The sequence below is a fragment of the Bombina bombina genome, chromosome 1 (genome assembly GCF_027579735.1).
Source record: "Bombina bombina isolate aBomBom1 chromosome 1, aBomBom1.pri, whole genome shotgun sequence".
In the NCBI taxonomy this organism is placed as follows: Eukaryota; Metazoa; Chordata; class Amphibia; order Anura; family Bombinatoridae; genus Bombina; species Bombina bombina.
In genome coordinates, this window is record NC_069499.1 from 359,488,915 (window position 1) to 359,509,251 (window position 20,337).

The following is a 20,337-nucleotide window of genomic DNA, read 5'->3' on the forward strand; positions in this document are numbered from 1 at the left end:
GGGCAATCCCTTTTAAGGGCCATTGGCTGTTTAGTTTAGGCTAGGTTTTTTTATTTTGGGGGGCTTTTTAATTTTGATTTGGTGTAATTAGTTTAAATATTTGATAATTTATTTTTTATTTTGTGTAATTTAGTTAATTGTATTTAATTAATGTAATGTATTTAATTGTAGTGTAAGGTTAGGTGTTAGTGTAAATTTGTATTTATTTTAGCTAGATAGCTAGTAAATAGTTAATAACTATTTGTTAACTAGTCTACCTAGTTAAAATAAATACAAACTTAGCTGTGCAATAAAAATAAAACCTAAGATAGATACAATGTAACTATTAGTTATATTGTAGCTAGCTTAGGGTTTTTTTTATAGGTAAGTATTTAGTTTTAAATGGGAATCATTTAGGTATTAATTGTAATTTTTATTTAGATTTATTTTAATTATATTAAAGTTAGTGGGTATTAGGGTTAGACTTAGGGTTAGGGGTCAATAAATTTAGTATAGTGGTGGCGACGTTGGGGGCGGAAGATTAGGGGTTAATAAGTGTAGGTAGGTAGCTACGACATCGGGGGCAGCAGATTAGGGGTTAATAAATGTAGGCAGGCGTCGACGATGTCAGGGGCGGCAGATTAGGGGTTAATAAGTGTAATGTAGGTGGCGGCGACATTGGGGGCGGCAGATTAGGGGTTAATAAGTGTAATATAAGTAGCGGCGATGTCAGGGGCGGCAGATTAGGGGTTAATAAGTGTAATGTAGGTGGCGGCGATGTCGGGGGCAGCAGATTAGGGGTGTTTAGACTCGGGGTTTATGTTAGGGTGTAAGGTGTAAACATAAATTTTCTTTCCCCATAGGAATCAATGGGGCAGCGTTACGGAGCTTTACGCTCCTTTATTGCAGGTGTTAGGCTTTTTTTTAGCCGGCTCTCCCCATTGATGTCTATGGGGAAATCGTGCATGAGCACGTAAAACCAGCTCAAAGCAGCACTGGTATTTGAGTGCGGTATGGAGCTCAATTTTGCTCAACTCTCACATATTGCCTGCTAACGCCAGGTTTTTGCAAACCTGTAATAGCAGCGTTATAGGGAGGTGAGCGGTGGAAATAACTTGCAAGTTAGCACCAAGCTGCTGATAACGCAAAACTCGTAATCTAACCGTAAGAATCTTAAAGGGACATTAAACCCAATTTTTTCTTTAATTATTCAGACAGAGCATTACATTTTAAACAACGTTCTAATTTACTTTTATTTATTTTTTTACTTATATTTTTCTAATATTAAATTTTCTTTGTTCACTTGGTATCTTTTGTTGAAAAGCAGATGTAAGCTCAGGAGTGTGCACGTGTCTGGAGCATCATATGGCCGCAGTTCTGTAAGAATGTTATCCATTTGCAATAGCACTAGAGGGCAGCACTATTTCCTATCATGTAGTGCTTCAGACACCTACCTAGGTATTTCTTCAACAAAGAATACAACGGGATCAACACAAATTTGTTAAAGGGACACTGAACCCAAATTTTTTTTCTTTTGTGATTCAGATAGAGCATGCAATTTTAAGCAACTTTCTAATTGACTCCTATTATCAATTTTTCTTCATTCTCTTGCTATCTTTATTTGAAAAAGAAGGCATCTAAGCTTCTTTTTATTTATTCAGAACTCTGGACAGCAATTTTTTATTGGTTGTTGAATTTATCCACCAAGCAGCAAGAACAACCCAGGTTGTTCACCAAAAATGGGCCGGCATCTAAACTTACATTCTTGCATTTCAAATAAAGATACCAAGAGAATAAATAAAATTTGATAATAGGAGTAAATTAGAACATTGCTTACAATTTTATGCTCTATCTGAATCACGAAAGAAAAAATTTGGGTTCAGTGTCCCTTTAAGTTCATATTTTATAATCCTACCGAATCCAAACCAATTTTTCTGGAAAGAGTTTTTTTTTTTTTTTTAAATAAATATATATGTAAGGGAACGTTGTTGTCAACTGTTATCTTTGTTGCATCTAAAAAAATGCATTTGAAAATATAATATGGGTTTTGTTTTCTTTTTCTTTAAAACAACTCACATGTTATTGTCTTTCTCTACTAGTGAAACAGAGTTGTAGTGAGGATTAATAGGAAGTACAAAACCAATACTGTAGTATTAGTTTAAAATAATTTTTATAAACTTTACTCAAATGCATACAAGAAAAAATTGGAGTACCCTTTAAATCACCAGGAAATGACCTATAATGAATATGTTACTACATATAATTAAACATTATGGGGCAAATTTATCATGGCCGGAATGGGGCCGTATACACCTGTTTCCGCGCGAGCCTTCAGGCTCGTTAGAAACAGGAGTTAAAAAGCAGCGGTCTTAAGACCGCTGTTCCTTAACTTGTCCACTACTTCTGAGGCGGTGGACAGCAATCCACCCAATCGCATGCTATCGGGTTGATTGACACCCCCTGCTAGCAGCCAATTTGCAGCGAATCTGCAGGGGGCGGCATTGCACAAGCATTTCACTAGAACTGCTTGTGCAATGATAAATGCTGACAGCGTATGCTGTCGGCATTTATCGATGTGTGGAGGACATGATCCGCTACAGCGAATCATGTCCGCAGCATTTTGATAAATCAGCCCCCATGACCATATTTGCACTGCTTGTAATAAGCTTTTTCAGTTAGCTAATACTTAGCAAAATGGCTGCCGAACAAAATAGCACCACACTATAGTTTACAAAGCTATGAGGTGTTTAATTGGTTAATGCCAAATTACGACAGCAGATGGTTGTTTTCTGCTCCCATTGAAGCCAAAAATGATTTGTTTTCTCAGTTTGCATTGAGGCTTTTAACAACTGTCCACTTGTCGAATGCTGAGTTTAATTTTTCTATTAAGATACAGGGACATAATATCTTTACAACTAGTATCACAAAATGTGACATTATTTGTTTAAAATAAGTTAAACACGCTAATTTAATCAAATGAAATGTTGTTAATAGTTACAGTTTGTTTTATGAAATTGTAGTAAATAGAGCACATCTTTGTCCTATAAGGTCTGTAGAGGATTGAACCATTTAAAGATCATATCATTTGCATTCCCATTTATTTGTCTCTTAATTTATCTGGAAATATCTTAGAAGAATTTAGATTGTCAGATCCTTAATGCTTAAATTATTTAGCAAATACTGTATGTTTGCTAATTACTGTTGTAACTTTTCTCTTTTTTACACATAATCTGTGTAAATTAAGCTTTTATTTTTTAAATCTGATTAGCTCACCAACATAAGACGTTGAGTCAGGCCATTTCATACCTATGGTAGATGAAAGGAAAATGTACCAAGTTAGAGTGTTTTTTGAAAAAGCGCACATTCCTGTCCAGAATAAACCATTTCTATCAAACGAGTTGATCAGTACATCTGTATCAGTGAATGAGTATTAGTAAGAAGTGCAAAACCAATAATTCTGTAGCTTCAATTTACTTAATTTTGTTTAGAAAAACAAATGCAATAGTGTATAAGTGTATGTTTGTGTTACAATGCCCATTTAATGTGCCATACATTTTAACTTTCTGTTAACAAGCAATTCATACATTATAGATTTATTAAAAATAACCCAGTTCTTATTTTATTTTATTAACAGAGATATGGTTACGGAGGATGGATCCAGATGCAGCATCACTGCCAGGTGTGTTATATTTTATCATAGAAGGAATATAACAGCAATGTATCCCTGACAAAGAGAGAAAACAAACAGAGTGAAATGTGATATCTGATTTACAATTTCCAGTTAAGGGAACTGGAACAGAATACACTTATTAAAGGGACACTGAACCCATATTTGTTCATTTGTAATTCTGAAAGAGCATGCAATTTTACTCAACTTTCTAATTTACTCCTATTATCAATTTATCTTGGTTCTCTTGCTATCTTTTTTGGAAAAAGAAGGCATCTAAGCTTTATTTTGGTTTCAGTACTCTGGGCAGCACTTTTTTATTGGTGGATGAATTTATCCACCAATCAGCAATGACAACCCAGGTTGTTCTTCAAAAATGGTCCGGCATCTAAACTTACAATCTTGCATTTCAAATAAAGATACCAAGAGAATGAAGAAAATTTGATAATAGGAGTAAATTCGAAATTTGTCTACACACCCCTAATCTTACACTTATTAACCCCTAATCTGCCGCCCCTAACATCGCCGACACCTGCATTATATTATTAACCCCTAATCTGCCGCTCCGGACATCACCGCCACCTACATTATGCCTATGAACCCCTAATCTGCTGCCCCCAACATCGCCGACACCTACTTTTTATTTATTAACCCCTACTCTGCTGCCCCCAATGTCACCGCCACCTAACTACACTTATTAACCCCTAATCTGCTGTCACCACTATAATAAATATATTAACCCCTAAATCTAAGTCTAACCCTAACCCTAACACCCCCCAATACTTACCTATAAAATAAACCCTAAGCTAGCTACAATATAACTAATAATTACATTGTAGCTATCTCAGGGTTTATTTTTATTTTACAGGCAACTTTGTATTTATTTTAACTAGCTACAATAGTTATTAAATAGTTATACAAGAATTTTAAACTAATTTTAAACTAATTTTAAACTAATTACACCTAATCTAATCCCCCTAATAAAATAAAAAAAGCCCCCCCAAAATAATCCCTACCCTACACTAAATTACAAATAGCACTTAAAGGGGCTTTTTGCGGGGCATTGCCCCAAAGTAATCAGCTCTTTTACCTGTAAAAAAAAATACAATACCCCCCCAACATTAAAAACCACCACCCACACAACCAACCCTACTCTAAAAACCACCCAATCCCCCCTTAATAAAACCTAACACTACCCCCTTGAAGATCACCCTACCTTGAGACGTCTTCACCCAACCGGGCAGAAGTGGTCCTCCAGACGGGCAGAAGTCTTCATCCGATCTGTGAAGAAGAGGTCCTCCAAACGGGCAGAATCTCAGGGTTTTTTCCCTGTTGTTTGCCATGTGCTGCTGGTAGCCATTTTACTCACCTCTCTTCCTGACTATGGTGCATTGTGGGGGATGTTGCTCATTTCCTACACTTCCTTTTATGGCCAGACTGGTGTGCATCATCCATGTGAGACAGGATGCAATCTCAGAATTGTGATGTCATCACTTATTATTTAAAGGGCCTCTGTTCAGTATGCTTTGCCTTTGCGTTGCCTCAGACCTATTTGTGAGAGTTCCTGTGTATTACCTGGCTGCCTGACGTCCTTCCTGGTTCCTGATCCCTGGCTTGTTCCTGACTCTGCTGTTTTCCTTGTTCCTGATTCCGGCTCGTCTGACTATTCGCTTTGGCTCCTGACTTGGCTCGTCTGACTACCAGCTCTGGTTTTGACTCCTGGCTTGTTATTTGACTTGTGGATTTTTTATTATTTTTTGCTATTAATAAAGGTGTGATTATTTTTGCACTTCTCGTCTCAGTCTGATTCCTGGCACCCTGACATTACGCAAAGGACATGAATCCTGATGGTGCTAATAATCCACCTTTACCTGCCATCATTTCCAGCATGGATGAACAGGATCACCGCTTGGATCAATTTACACTAGCCCTGCAAACCCTGCTGACTCGCACTGCACATTTGGACCAAAGTGTCCTGCAAGTTATGGCTGCTCCTGTTTCCGCTGCTGCATCTATGCCTACCAGGAGCATGTCCGGTTCTGCACCTCTACCTCAGCGATATGGAGGCGATCCTATTCAGTGCAGAGGGTTTTTGAACCAGGTGGGCATTTACTTTGAGATGTTACCTCTGACAAAGCTAAGGTGGGATTTCTCATCTCGTTGCTCTCTGACACAGCTCTTGCCTGGGCTAATCCCTTGTGGGAGACTAATAAACCTGTGATTTCAAATTACCCTGAATTTGTGGCCTCCTTTCGAAGGGTATTTGATGTTCCGGCTCGCTCCTCCTCTGCTGCTAAATGACTCATGTCCATTCAGCATGGTACAAGATCTGTTGCTCAGTATGCTATTGAGTTCCGTACGCTTGCCGCAGAGGTAGGTTGGAGCAATGAAGCCCTTGTTGCCGCCTTCTTTCATGGGCTCTCTGATGTGATTAAAGACGAAGTTGCTGCCAGAGATTTACCAGAGGATCTCGAGGAATTGGTGTCTTTTTTTATCCTAATTGATATCAGACTCAGAGAGAGGCCCTCTTTCAAGGAGCGCTTGCGGAAGCCTCCTGTTCCTTTGTCTCCTACGTGTTTGTTCCCACCCATGCCTCCCTCTCCTCCCATGCCTCCTGGTCCCGTGTCACCAGGTACTGCTAAGCCAATGCAGTTGGGATTCACGTGTCTCTCTGCGGTGGAGAGGGCCTTTAGGAGGAGGGAGGGGCTCTGCCTCTATTGTGGGTTACAGGGCCACCTTTTGAAGTCTTGTCCTACATGGCCGGGAAACGCTCACACCTAAGGTCCTGTCGGGGGCAGACCTTGGGTGGTTTATCCTCGTCCCCGGAACCGCTTAAGGAGAAACCTTTTGTCATGGTTGTCCTTTCCTGGGTAGACTCCTCCATAGTCACTCAGGCTCTTGATGACTCCGGTGCTACGGGCTATTTCATTGACAGTGATTTTGTATCAAAGCACTCCATTCCTGTTTTGCCTCGGTCCATTCCACTTGCTATTGAGGCCATTGATGGCAGGCCCCTTCAGCCCACACTCATTACTCACGAAACTGCTCCATTGTCCATGGCTGTTGGGGCTCTCCATTTTGAAACCCTCCAGTTCCAGGTGATTAACTCTCCGCATTTTCCGGTTGTTCTGGGTTATCCCTGGCTCCAAAAGCACAATCCCAGTCTCGACTTGCACAGGTCCGAAATTTTGTCGTGGTCCCCACAATGTATTTCCACTTGTCTTCGGAAACCAGTTAAAATCTTGTGCACTTCTTCGGTATCTCAATTGCCAGAGGAGTACCGAGAGTTCCTAGACGTGTTTGACAAGGTGCGTGCTGGTACGTTGCCTCCTCACCAGTCTTATGATTGTGCCATAGACCTGCAACCCGGAGCCATTCCTCCTCGGGGCTGGGTGTACCCTCTGTCTGTGGCAGAGAATTGTGCTATGAAGGAGTATGTTGCTGATGCTCTGTCGCGGGGAATCATCCACAAATCCTGCTCTCCTGCAGGGGCTGGCTTCTTCTTTGTGAAGAAAAAGGGTGGCGAGTTAAGACCATGTATCGATTATAGGGGTCTTAATCGTCTTACCATTAAGAATGCTTACCCTATTCCACTCATTACAAAACTCTTTGACCGCCTCAAGGGAGCTACGGTCTTTACTAAACTTGATATGAGAGGAGAGTACAATCTCGTTAGGATTAAGGAGGGTCACGAATGGAAAACAGCATTTAACACCAGGAGCGGGCATTATGAGTATCTTGTAATGCCCTTTGGCCTATGTAATGCTCCTGCTGTTTTTCAGGAATTTATTAATGATGTCCTATGAGATATGTTGCAACAGTGTGTTGTGGTGTACTTAGACAACATCCTCATACACTCACCCATACTTGAGGCTCATCGTTCTGATGTTACACAGGTTCTTCAGAGACTATGTGAGAACGGCCTGTTTTGTAAACTCGAGAAATGTGAGTTCTATCAGACTCAAGTAACCTTCCTAGGTCATGTTATCTCCATTGAAGGTTCTCCATGGATCCTGACAAGTAATCTGCAGTTCTGCAGTGGCCACGCCCAGTTGGTCTTCGGTCTATTCAACGTTTTTTGGGGTTCGCCAATTACTATAGAAAGTTTATTAAAAACCTTTCTTCCTTGGTCAAACATATCACAGACATGACCCGTAAAGAGAATGATCCACTCCATTGGTCACCTACTGCCATTAAGGCCTTTGATAGTCTTAAGACTGCCTTTGCTGTCGCTCCAGTTCTGGCTCATCCTAACCCTGTCCTGCCTTTCATTCTTGAGGTCGATGCGTCTGAGACTGGAGTAGGTGCCCTCTTGTCTCAACGTCCTACGCCTGACGGTTCCTTGCATCCGTGTGGTTTCTTCTCTAAGAAATTGTCTCCAGCAGAGTGCAATTATGAAATTGGTGACAGGGAATTACTGGACATAATTTTGGCACTCAAGGAATGGAGGCATCTTCTCGCGGGTACTAGCGTGCTAGTGCTCATTCTTACTGACCACAAGAATTTAACTTATCTATCTGAAGCAAAATGTTTGTCGCCCCGACAGGCCAGATGGGCCCTATTTTTGTCTTGGTTTAATTATGTGGTCTCCTACCTGCCTGGTAGTAAGAATGATAGGGCTGATGTCCTCTCTCGACAATTTTCGCCTCTGTCCAAGGAGGAGTCTGTACCTATTCCTGTTATACCTCCTGACCATATTTTGGCTACCATACGTACTAATTTGACTTCTCTCTTGGGGGAGGAGATCCTGGCTGCACAAACCAATGCACCTCCTGAGAAACCTAGTGGTAAGTGTTTTGTTCCTGAGAATCTTCAAACTAAACTTTTGCACACTTACCACTATCCTAAAGCCACAGGTCACCCAGGCAAGAACCAAATGATTTGGTCTGTCAGTCGACAATTCTGGTGGCCAGGTCTTCGTTCTGATATTGCTGCGTATGTTGCCTCCTGCTCAGTTTGTGCACAGAATAAGACTCCTCAACGTCTTCCTGTGGGTCTTTTTCAACCTATTGCTAATGGTGATCATCCTTGGACACATCTTTCCATGGACTTCATTGTCGAGCTCCCTGTTTCCAATGGCAATACTGTTATCCTTATGGTTGTTGACCGTTTTTTCTAAAATGTCACATTGCATTCCCTTGATGAAGCTGCCTACTGCTCAGGAGCTTCCTTCAATTTTTGCCCGGGAGGTCTTCCGTTTACATGGGTTACCCAAGGAGATAGTGTCGGACCGGGGTAGCAAGTTTTTCTCCAGATTTTGGCGTTCCTTTTGTGCTCAAATGGGAATCCAGCTTTCCTTCTCCTCGGCATATCACCCTCAATCCAATGGGGCTTCGGAACGGTCTAATAAAGCTCTGGAACAGTTCCTCCGTTGCTATGTCTCAGATCACCACAATAATTGGTCTGAACTATTACCTTGGGCAGAGTTTGCTCGTAATAGTGCTATTAATGCTTCCTCCAAGTTATCCCCGTTCATGGCGAATTATGGGTTTCAACCATCCTTGTTGCCCAATTCATTCATGTCTCAGGGTATTCCGGCTTTGGAGGAGCATCTCCGGCAACTCCGTTCCACGTGGGTGCAGATTCAGGATTGCCTTCATCGTTCTATGCAGCGCCAAAAGTTCCAGGCTGATCGTAGGCGTCTGCCCGCACCTTCCTACCAGGTTGGTGAGAGTGTTTGGCTGTCCTCCCGCAACTTGAACCTTTGTGTGCCTTTCAATAAATTGGCTCCCCGTTATGTTGGTCCTTTTCGAATACTCCGACGGGTTAATCCTGTGGCCTACGCTCTTGACCTTCCTCCTGCTATGCGCATCTCCAATGTTTTTCATGTCTCCCTCTTGAAACCATTGGTTTGTAATCAGTTTACCACTGTGTTGCCTCATCCCCGTCCTATCTTTGTTGACAAACATGAGGAGTATGAGGTCAGCAGCATTATTGACTCTCGTATGTCCAGGGGCCGTGTACAGTATTTGGTTCACTGGAGGGGCTACGGTCCGGAGGAGCATTCTTGGGTTCCCTCCTCTGATGTTCATGCTCCTGCCCTCTTCTGTGCCTTCCATGCCCATTTCCCCAATAAGCCTTTTGTCCTCCCGCAGGGGAGGGGTCATTGAGGGGAGGGTACTGTCAGGGTTTTTCCCTGTTGTTTGCCATGTGCTGTTGGCAGCCATTTTACTCACCTCTCTTCCTGACTATGGTGCATTGTGGGGGATGCTGCTCATCTCCTACACTTCCTTTTATGGCCAGGCTGGTGTGCATCATCCATGTGAGACAGGATGCAATCTCAGAATTGTGATGTCATCACTTATTATTTAAACGGCCTCTGTTCAGTATGCTTTGCATTTGCGTTGTCTCAGACCTGTTTGTGAGAGTTCCTGTGTATTACCTGGCTGCCTGACATCCTTCCTGGTTCCTGATCCCTGGCTTGTTCCTGACTCTGCTTTTTTCCTTGTTCCTGATTCCGGCTTGTCTGACTATTCGCTTTGGCTCCTGACTCGGCTCATCTGACTACAAGCTCTGGTTTTGACTCTGGGCTTGTTATTTGACTTGTGGACTATTTTTTGCTATAAATAAAGGTGTAATTATTTTTGCACTTCTCGTCTCAGTCTGATTCCTGGCACCGTGACACAGAAGTCTTCATCCAGGCCTCATTTTCTATCTTCATACATCCGGAGCGGAGCGGGTCCATCTTCAAGCCATCCAACGCGGAGCATCCTCTTCCATCCAATGACTAACACTAAATAACGGTACCTTTAAGTGACGTCATTCAAGATGGCGTCCCTTCAATTCCAATTGGCTGATAGAATTCTATCAGCCAATCGGAATTAAGGTAGAAAAAATCCTATTGGCTGATCCAATCAGCCAATAGGATTGAACTCACATTTTATTGGCTGTTCCAATCAGCCAATAGAATGCAAGCTCAATCCTATTGGCTGATTGAATCAGCCAATAGGATTGAACTTCAATCCTATTGGCTGATTGTATCAGCCAATAGGATTTTTTCTACCTTAATTACGATTGGCTTAAAGATGGCTTCGGATGGCTTGAAGATGGACCCGCTCCGCTCCGGATGGATGAAGATAGAAGATGCCATCTGGATGAAGACTTCTGGCCGTCTGGAGGTCCTCTTCTGCTTGGATCGGATGAAGACTTCTGCCCGTCTGGAGGACTAATTCTGCCCGGTTGGGTGAAGATGTCTCAAGGTAGGGTGATCTTCAAGGGGGTAGTGTTAGGTTTTATTAAGGGGGGATTGGGTGGGTTTTAGAGTAGGGTTGGGTGTGTGGGTGGTGGGTTTTAATGTTGGGGGGGGTATTGTTTTTTTTTTACAGGTAAAAGAGCTGATTACTTTGGTGCAATGCCCCGCAAAAGGCCCTTTTAAGGGCTATTTGTAATTTAGTAAAGGGTAGGGATTTTTATTATTTTGGGGGGCTTTTTTATTTTATTAGGGGGATTAGATTAAGCGTAATTAGTTTAAAATTCTTGTAATTATTTTATTATTTTCTGTAATTTAGTGTTTGTTTTTTTTCATACATTAGTTTATTTAATTTAATTGTAATTAATTGTAGTTAGTTTAGGTAATTAATTTAATTATAGTGTAGTGTTAGGTGTAATTGTTACTTAGGTTAGGGTTTATTTTACAGGTAAATTTGTACTTATTTTAACTATGAAGTTTTTAAATAGTTAATAACTATTTAATAACTATTGTACCTAGTTAAAATAAATATAAAGTTGCCTGTAAAATAAAAATAAACCCTGAGATATCTACAATGTAACTATTAGTTATATTGTAGCTAGCTTAGGGTTTATTTTATAGGTAAGTATTTCATTTTAAATAGGAATTATTTAGTTAATTGTAGTCATTTTTTTCCGATTATTTTAAATTATATTTAAGTTAGGGGGGGTTAGGGTTAGGGTTAGACTTAGGTTTAGGGGTTAATACATTTAGTATAGTGGCGGCGACGTTGGGGTCGGCAGATTAGGGGTTAATAAATGTAGGTAGGTGTCGGCGATGTTAGGGACGGCAAATTAGGGGTTAATAAAATTAAACTAGTGTTTGCTATGCGGGAGTGCGGCGGTTTAGGGGTTGATATATTTATTACAGTGGCGGTGATGTCCGGTCGGCAGATTAGGGGTTAAAAATTTTATTTAACTGTTTGCGATGTGCGGGGGGGGGCTCAGTTTAGGGGTTAATAGGTAGTTTATGGGTGTTAGTGTACTTTTTAGCACTTTAGTTAAGAACTAAACTCACTTTTTCCAAGACTCGTAATACCGGCGTTAGGCAAATCCCATGGAAAAGATAGGATACGCAATTGATGTAAGGGAATTTGCAACATGCTCGAGTCGCAGAAAAAAAGTGAGCGGTACATCTGTACCTGCCAGACTCGTAATACCAGCGGGCGTTAAAAAGCAGCGTTGGGACCTCTCAACGCTGCTTTTTAACCCTAATGCAAGACTCGTAATCTAGCCGAATGTTTCCATCTGATTGTTCAATATAATCTGAATCTGTGTATACACACACTCTACTTGATGTGTAAAAATAGATTATTGCTAATACTTATACTTGCATGCTGTTTATATACACAGTTTAAAATAATCATAACCGCATAGTATGATACTGCAAATTAATAAAGAGGATATCTAAATTGTACTGATTTCTATGTTGTGTGTACCTCTAACAGGAGTATGTGGGTTACTAATGTTATATTCAAATCATCCTATAGTCCTAGGTTGTAATGAATCTTGGGCTTTAATTGCAAATAAGTATATAGTAATCAACTTTAATCTTATCATGTGATAGAAGTAAAATTAAGGAATATCCCTTTAATGCAAATTCATTATTTTATACAGTGAGTGGAAATACTGGTATTCACTTGTGTTAGTATCCAGATCTATTAGATATCACATTAGCATAGGATATTATGTTTGAGATAAACACACTGGGCTAGATTACAAGTTAATCGTTATTTAGCACTTTTGCTAGAGCGCTAACTGTGCTAGCAGTAAACTGTTTGTGTGCATCGGGTTGAGTTGGTATTACAAGTTGAAAGTAAAAAGTTATCACTCCAGTGCTAACCCAATGTGAGCAAAAAGCTGAACTTACAATATTGCGCGTGCGATAACCTATTCCCCATAGAAGTCAATGGACCAATAAAAGTGGGGGTAAATTCTAACACCCTACTTGCGCGCTAACCTAAATCGCTATAAGACCCCTATACCACCACATAGCCCGCCACAAAGTTCCCACTACACTATTAACCCACGAACCGCCAGTCCCCCAAATCGCAAAGTCCCCACTCCACTATTAACCCTTAAACCGCTAGGCCCCCACATCGCAAAGTAACCCACTAACACCTAAACCACCTAACCTAACACCCCCTTAGTTAACCAAAGTTAGACTAACTCTACCTTTACAAAAACTACCTTTAATAAAAATAAAAAAATTACCTGAGAAATTAAAAAAAAACAAAAAAAACTTTTCTTTCATGTAATTGGCAAGAGTTCATGAACTATTGACGTATGTGATATACAATCCTACCAGGAGGGGCAAAGTTTCCAAAACTTCAAAATGCCTATAAATACACCCCTCACCACACCCACAATTCAGTTTTACAAACTTTGCCTCCCTATGGAGGTGGTAAAGTAAGTTTGTGCTTGATTTTCTTTTGTGATATGCGCATCTCAGCATTTTGAAGCCCGATTCCTCTCAGAGTACAGTGTTTGTCCGAAGGATGTGAAGAGAGTATCACCTATTGGTTCTATGGTTTTCCTCACGGAATCTTTTCAAAGGTTCTCTGTAATCGGTCGTAGAGATTTATCTTCTACCTCCCTTTTCAGATCGACAATATACTCTCATATTCCATTAATTCTACTGATACTGTTTCAGTACTGGTTTGGCTATCTGCTATATGTCGATGGGTGTCTTTCGGTAAGTATATTTTCATTACTTAAGAAACTCTCAGCTATGGTTTGGCACTTTATGTATTAATATAAAGTTTTAAATATATGTATTGTACTTATATTTGCCATGAGTCAGGTTTATGTATATTTCCTTTTGCAGACTATTAGTTTCATATTGGGAAACATATTTAGGAAGATATTTTTTATTACCTGGGGTATAGTCTTTTCTTCAAAATTGACTGCTTTTTCATTAATTTTGCGGGCAAAATTAGACTTGCGAGGTCGCAAAATGCTGATATTTATTGCATCATTCTTGGCGCGAGAATTCTTTGGTGCGAAGGTACGTTCGGTGATGCAAATTTGTAATTTCCAGAGTCTTAGTTGACGCCAGGTTTCCTTGCACAAGGTTGCATCTGCCATGATGCGAGTTGCGACATTTCCGGTTGTTGTTAGCGCAAATAAATTTCATTTGCGTTGTGCGTCATTCTTGGTGCCAAATTATTTAATTATTTAAACCCCACTTCCTATATGCCTCTTGCTCTTTTTTATGCTCAGAGGGCTATGCTTTTTGCATTTTTTCCCATTCCTGAAACTGCCATATAAGGAAATTGATAATTTTGCTTTATATGTTGTTTTTTCTCTTACATTTGCAAGATGTCTCAATCTGATCCTGTCTCAGAAACCAATGTTGGAATCCTGCTGCCTGATAACAGTTCTACCAAAGCTAAGTGTATCTGTTGTGAGTTTGTGGAGATTATGTTGTCATGTTGTCATTAACAGTTGTCATGACAAGCTTTTGCATGCAAAGAATGTATCCATCAGTACTAGTACAATGCCTGGTGTTCCTTCAACATCTGATGTACATGATATCCCTGTTAACATTAAAGATTTTATTGCTGATGGGATTCAGAATGCTTTGTCTGCTATTCCGCCTTCTAATAAATGTAAAAGGTCTTTTAAAACTTCTCATAAGATTGATGAAATTTCAAATGACCGACAACATACTGAATTATCCTCCTCTGATGAGGATCTATCTGATTCAGAAGATCCTACCTCAGATATTGACACTGACAAATCTACTTATCTCTTTAAGATGGAGTATATTCGTAAATTATTAAAAGAAGTGTTGGTTACTTTGGATATTGAGGTATTTAGTCCTCTTGATACTAAAATTCGTAAACGTTTAAATCCTGTTTACAAACCTCCTGTGGTTATTTCAGAGGTTTTCCAGTTCCTGATGCTATTTCTGATATAATTTCTAAGGACTGGAATAGACCTGGTACTTCTTTTATTCCTTCTTCTAGGTTTAAGAAGTTGTATCCTTTGCTAGCAGCTAGATTGGAGTTTTGTGAAAAAATCCCCAAAGTTGATGGGACTATTTCTACTCTTGCCAAACGTACTACTATTCCTATGGAAGATAGTACTTCTTTTAAGGATCATTTAGATAGAAAACTTGAATCTTATCTAAGGAAAGCTTATTTATTTTCTGGCTATATTCTTAGGCCTGCTATATCCAAGGCTGATGTTGCAGCTGCATCAACTTTTTGGTTGGAAAGCTTAGCGCAACAGGAAACAGATTCAGATTTGTCTAGCATTGTTCGCTTGCTTCAACATGCTAATCATTTTATCTGTGATGCTATTTTTGATATCATCAAAATTGATGTTAAATCTATGTCTTTAGCTTATTTAGCTAGAAGAGCTTTGTGGCTTAAATATTGGAATGCTGACACGGTATCTATGTCTAGATTACTATCTCTTTCTTTCCAAGGCAACAATTTATTTGGTTCTCAGTTGGATTCTATTATTTCTGGGGGGAAAGGGAGTTTTTTTTACCTCAGGATAAAAAACCTTAGGGTAAATCTAAAGCTTCTAATCGTTTTCATTCTTTTCGACAGAAAAAGGAACAAAAAGCCAATCCTTCCCCCAAAGAATCTGGTTCCAATTGGAAACCTTCTTTAAGTTGGAATAAATCCAAGCCTTTTAAGAAACCAAAGCCAGCCCCCAAGTCTGCATGAAGGTGCGGCCCTCATTTTAGCTCAGCTGGTGGGGGGGCGGATTCAATTTTTTCCAAAACATTTGGGCAGATTATGTCCAAAGTCAGTGGATTCAGAATATTGTATCTCAAGGGTATCGAATAGGATTCAGAGTAAGACATCCTGTGAGAAGATTTTTTCTCTCACAGGTTCCAGCTAATCCAGTGAAGGCTCAGGCTTTTCTGAAGTGTGTTTCAGATCTAGAGCTTTCAGGGGTAATCATACCAGTTCCGTTTCAGGAACAGGGTCTGGGGTTTTATTCAAATCTATTCATTGTCCCAGAGAAAGAAAATTCCTTCAGGCCAGTTCTGGATCTGAAAGTTTTGAATCGTTTTGTAAAAGTGCCAACTTTCAAAATGGTGACTATAAGGACTATTCTGCCTTTTGTTAAGCAAGGTCATTATATGTCCACAATAGACTTACAGGATGCATATCTTCATATTCTGATTCATCCAGACCACTATCGGTTTCTGAGATTCTCTTTTCTAGACAAGCATTAGCAATTTGTTGCTCTTCCATTTGGCCTAGCGACAGCTCCAAGAATTTTTTCGAAGGTTTTTGGTGCCCTACTCTCTGTAATCAGAGAGCAGGGTATTGCAGTGTTTCCTTATTTAGACGATATATTGGTACTAGCTCAGTCTTTACATTCTGCTGAATCTCACACAAATCAACTAGTGTTGTTTCTTCAAAGACATGGTTGGAGGATCAATTTACCAAAAAGTTCTTTGATTCCTCAGACACCTTTTTAGGTTTCCAGATAGATTCAGTGTCCATGACTTTGTCTTTAACAGACAAGAGACGAATAAAATTGGTTTCAGCTTGTTGAAACCTTCAGTCTCAATCATTCCCTTCAGTGGCTTTCTGAATGGAAGTTTTAGGTCTCATGACTGCAGCATCGGACGCGATTCCCTTTGCTCGTTTTCATATGAGACCTCTTCAGCTTTTTTGCATGCTGAATCAATGGTGCAGGGATTATACAAGGATATCACAATTAATATCCTTAAATCTCAATGTTCGACTCTCTCTAACTTGGTGGTTAGATCACCATCGTATAGCTCAAGGGGCCTCTTTTGTTTGTCCAACCTGGACTGTAATCACAATAGATGCAAGTCTTTCAGGTTGGGGAGCTGTCTGGGGATCTCTGACAGCACAAGGGGTTTGGAAATCTCAAGAGGCGAGGTTACTAATCAATATTTTAGAACTCTATGTTATTTTCAGGGCTCTTCAGGTTTGGCCTCTGTTGAAGAGAGAACCATTCATTTGTTTTCAGACAGACAATATCACAACTTTGGCATATGTCAATCATCTGAGCAGGCGGACAGGAATCACCGGAAATCAACCCGATCGAATACGATCGGGTTGATTGACACCTCCCTGCTGGTGGCCGATTGGCCGCGAGTCAGCAAGGGGCGGTGTTGCACCAGCATCTCTTGTGAGCTGCTGGTGCAATGTTAAATGCGGAGAGCGTATTGCTCTCCGCATTTAGCGAGGTCTTGCGGACCTGATCCGCAGTGTCGGATCAGGTCTGCAAGCCCTTTGATAAATGGGCCCCTGTGTGCTTAGTCATAGAGGTTTCTCTGACTCAGTGACTGATACTATGTTACAGGCTTGTAAATCTGTTTCTAGGAAGATTTATTATTGAGTTTGGAAGACTTATATTTCATGGTGTTCTTCTCATAAATTCTCCTGGCATTCTTTTAGAATTCCTAGAATTTTACAGTTTCTTCAGTATGGTTTAGATAAAGGTTTGTCTGCAAGTTCCTTGAAGGGACAACTCTCTGCTCTTTCTGTTTTATTTCACAGAAAGGTTGCTAAGTTTCCTGATATTCACTGTGTTGTGCAGGCTTTGGTCCGTATCAAGCCTGTAATTAAATCAATCTCTCCTCCTTGGAGTCTTAATTTGGTTTTGAAGGCTTTACAGGCTCTTCCTTTTGAGCCTATGCATTCTTTGGATATTAAACTACTTTCTTGGAAAGTGTTGTTCCTTTTCGCTATCTCTTCTGCTAGAAGAGTTTCCGAGATAACTGCTCTTTCTTGTGAGTCTCCTTTTCTGATTTTCCATCAGGATAAGGCAGTTTTGCGGACTTCAATTAAGTTTTTACCTAAAGTTGTGAATTCTAACAATATTAATAGGGAAATTGTTGTTCCCTCTTTGTGTCCTAATCCTAAAAATTCTTTGGAGAGATCCTTAAATTCTTTAGATGTTGTAAGAGCTTTGAAATATTATGTTGAAGCTTCTAAAGATTTCAGGAAGACTTTTAGTCTATTTGTTGTCTTTTCTGGTCCGAGGAAAGGTCAGAAAGCTTCTGACATTTATTTGGCATCCTGGTTCATCAGGCTTATTTGGAGTCGGGTCAGGCCCTGTCTCAGAGGATCACAGTTCATTCTACTAGATCAGTTTCCACTTCGTGGGCTTTCAAGAATGAAGCTTCAGTTGATCAGATTTGCAGAGCAGCAACTTTGTCTTCTTTGCATACATTTACTAAATTCTACCATTTTGATGTGTTTGCCTCTTCGGAAGCAGTTTTTGGTAGAAAAGTTTTTTCAGGCAGCTGTTTTAGTTTGATTCCTCTGCTTATGTTATAAGTTTTTTCATTTTCAATTATGAGAAAAACTTATTTTTTTGGATGTGAATTTATTTTTTTCAGCAGAAAATGGCTGTTTTTATTTGTATCCCTCCCTCTCTAGTGACTCTTCTGTGGAGTACCACATCTTGGGTATTACTATCCCATACGTCACTAGCTCATGGACTCTTGCCAATTACATAAAAGAAAACATAATGTATGTAAGAACTTACCTGATAAATTCAACTCTTTCATATTGGCAAGAGTCCATGAGACCCACCCATTTTATGGTGGTTATGTTTTTTTTTGTATAAAGCACAATTATATTTCCAGTTCCTTTTTTTGATGCTTTTTACTCCTTTTTCTATCACCCCGCAACTTGGCTATTCGTTAAACTGAATTGTGGGTATGGTGAGGGGTGTATTTATAGGCATTTTGAGGTTTGGGAAACATTGCCCCTCTTGGTAGGATTGTATATCCCATACGTCACTAGCTCATGGACTCTTCTCAATATGAAAGAAATTAATTTATCACCTTTTTTTAAAAAAAAAAACTAACATTACTGTAAAAAAACTAACATTACTGTAAAAATCTAAACCGCCATAGAACCCCTATACCATCATATAGCCCGCCACAAAGTTCCCACTCCACTATTAACCCACATCGCACCGCCAGTCCCCCACATCGCAAAGTAACCCACTAACACCTAAACCACCTAACCTAACACCCCCTAAGTTAACCAAAAATAGACTAACCCTACCTTTACAAAAAAAACTACCTTTAATAAAAATAAAAAAATTACCTGAGAAATTAAAAAAAACAACAACTAAATTACTGTAAAAAAAAAAATAACATTACAGTAAAAAACCCCATAACATTACAAAAAATAAAAAACTAACATTACTGTAAAAACTAACATTAAAAAACATAAAAACTACCATTACAAACAATAATAATCAAATTATCAAAAATAAAAAGTTCTACCTATTCTACCCCCCAATAAACACCTCAAAATAAAAAAACTATTACAACACTAAACTAGAAATAGCTCTTTTGTAAGGCATTGCCTAAAGTTATGCAGCTCTTTTCCTTAAAAAACAAACAAAAAAAAACCTAATTCTAAACACCAAGATGGTACTCACCAAAAGTGAATCTGGTGCGACAGCACTCCTTCTTCATCCCAGTGGCGGTCCATCTTCTTATCTTCATCCTAGCAGCGGCAGTGGTCTTCATCTATCTTCAGCTCTTTAATAACGATCCTCTTCATGCTGTCACCAGCCGCACATTGAATTTTGACCCCTTTTATATAAAAAGCTTTAATTCTATTGGCTGATTTGAATTTGAACATGAAATCAGCCAATAGGAATGCAAGGGTACCCCTATATCAAAGGACTATCTTGCATTCAAAATTCAGTGTGCGGCTGGTGACAGCATGAAGAGGATCATAAATGAAGAGCAGAAGATAAAGAAGATGGACCGCCGCCGGGATGATCAAATATTTTCCATACAGAGAGGTAGGCAACTGCAGTTAGGATTTATGTCTCTTGTAAGAAGGGTAAGAAAGAGGTTTAGTATTTTAATATTACAATATAAGAATTATACACAGTGGTAATATTACTTACATACACCAAGGTAAAAAGTTCTCGGTATGGTGCGTTATAGCTATACTGCTGAAAAATTGGCCATTGCACGTAGAATAACAGGGGCCCGATCCGATATGCAGCGTCGCCCGCAAAAGCCGGCGACGCCGAAATTTGCGCTGGTTTGGTATCCTATATACGGCGTAACCTAGAAGTTACGCTTGTATATTTCTGCCTTCGCCCGTAGTTTTTTGGGCCATAGGCAGGTATACCAAACCAGCGCAGTTTGGTATCCAATATACAGCGTAAGGACTTACGTGGTGAAAATGGAGAAATCTTACTCCATTTTCACCTCACCACAAAATGCAGCCGTAGTAAGCCTTACGCTGTCTATTGGAGCCCCGTAACTCCCTAAACTACCTGCTAAATAAACCTAACACCTAACGCATGCGCAATGTCTATCTACCTGTCAACTGCGATCCCCCGCCGCAATCCCTAATAAAGTATTTAACCCCTAAACTGCCGTACACGGACCCTGCCGCCACCTACATTAAAAGTATAACCCCCTAATGTGATCCCCCTACACCGTCACAAGCTACATTACATACCCCCTAATGTGA

General features: G+C 39.9%; 1 protein-coding gene across 3 annotated transcripts in view; it reads left to right on the forward strand.

Moving 5' to 3' along the window:
- Positions 1-20,337, forward strand: part of ACMSD (aminocarboxymuconate semialdehyde decarboxylase) — a 325,314-nt gene that overhangs the window by 21,200 nt on the left and 283,777 nt on the right. For all 3 annotated transcript variants that reach the window (XM_053698228.1, XM_053698227.1, XM_053698229.1), the window contains exon 2: positions 3,614-3,658. In XM_053698228.1, coding sequence (XP_053554203.1) covers positions 3,614-3,658 — 45 coding nt within the window. The remainder of the gene's footprint in view (positions 1-3,613; positions 3,659-20,337) is intronic.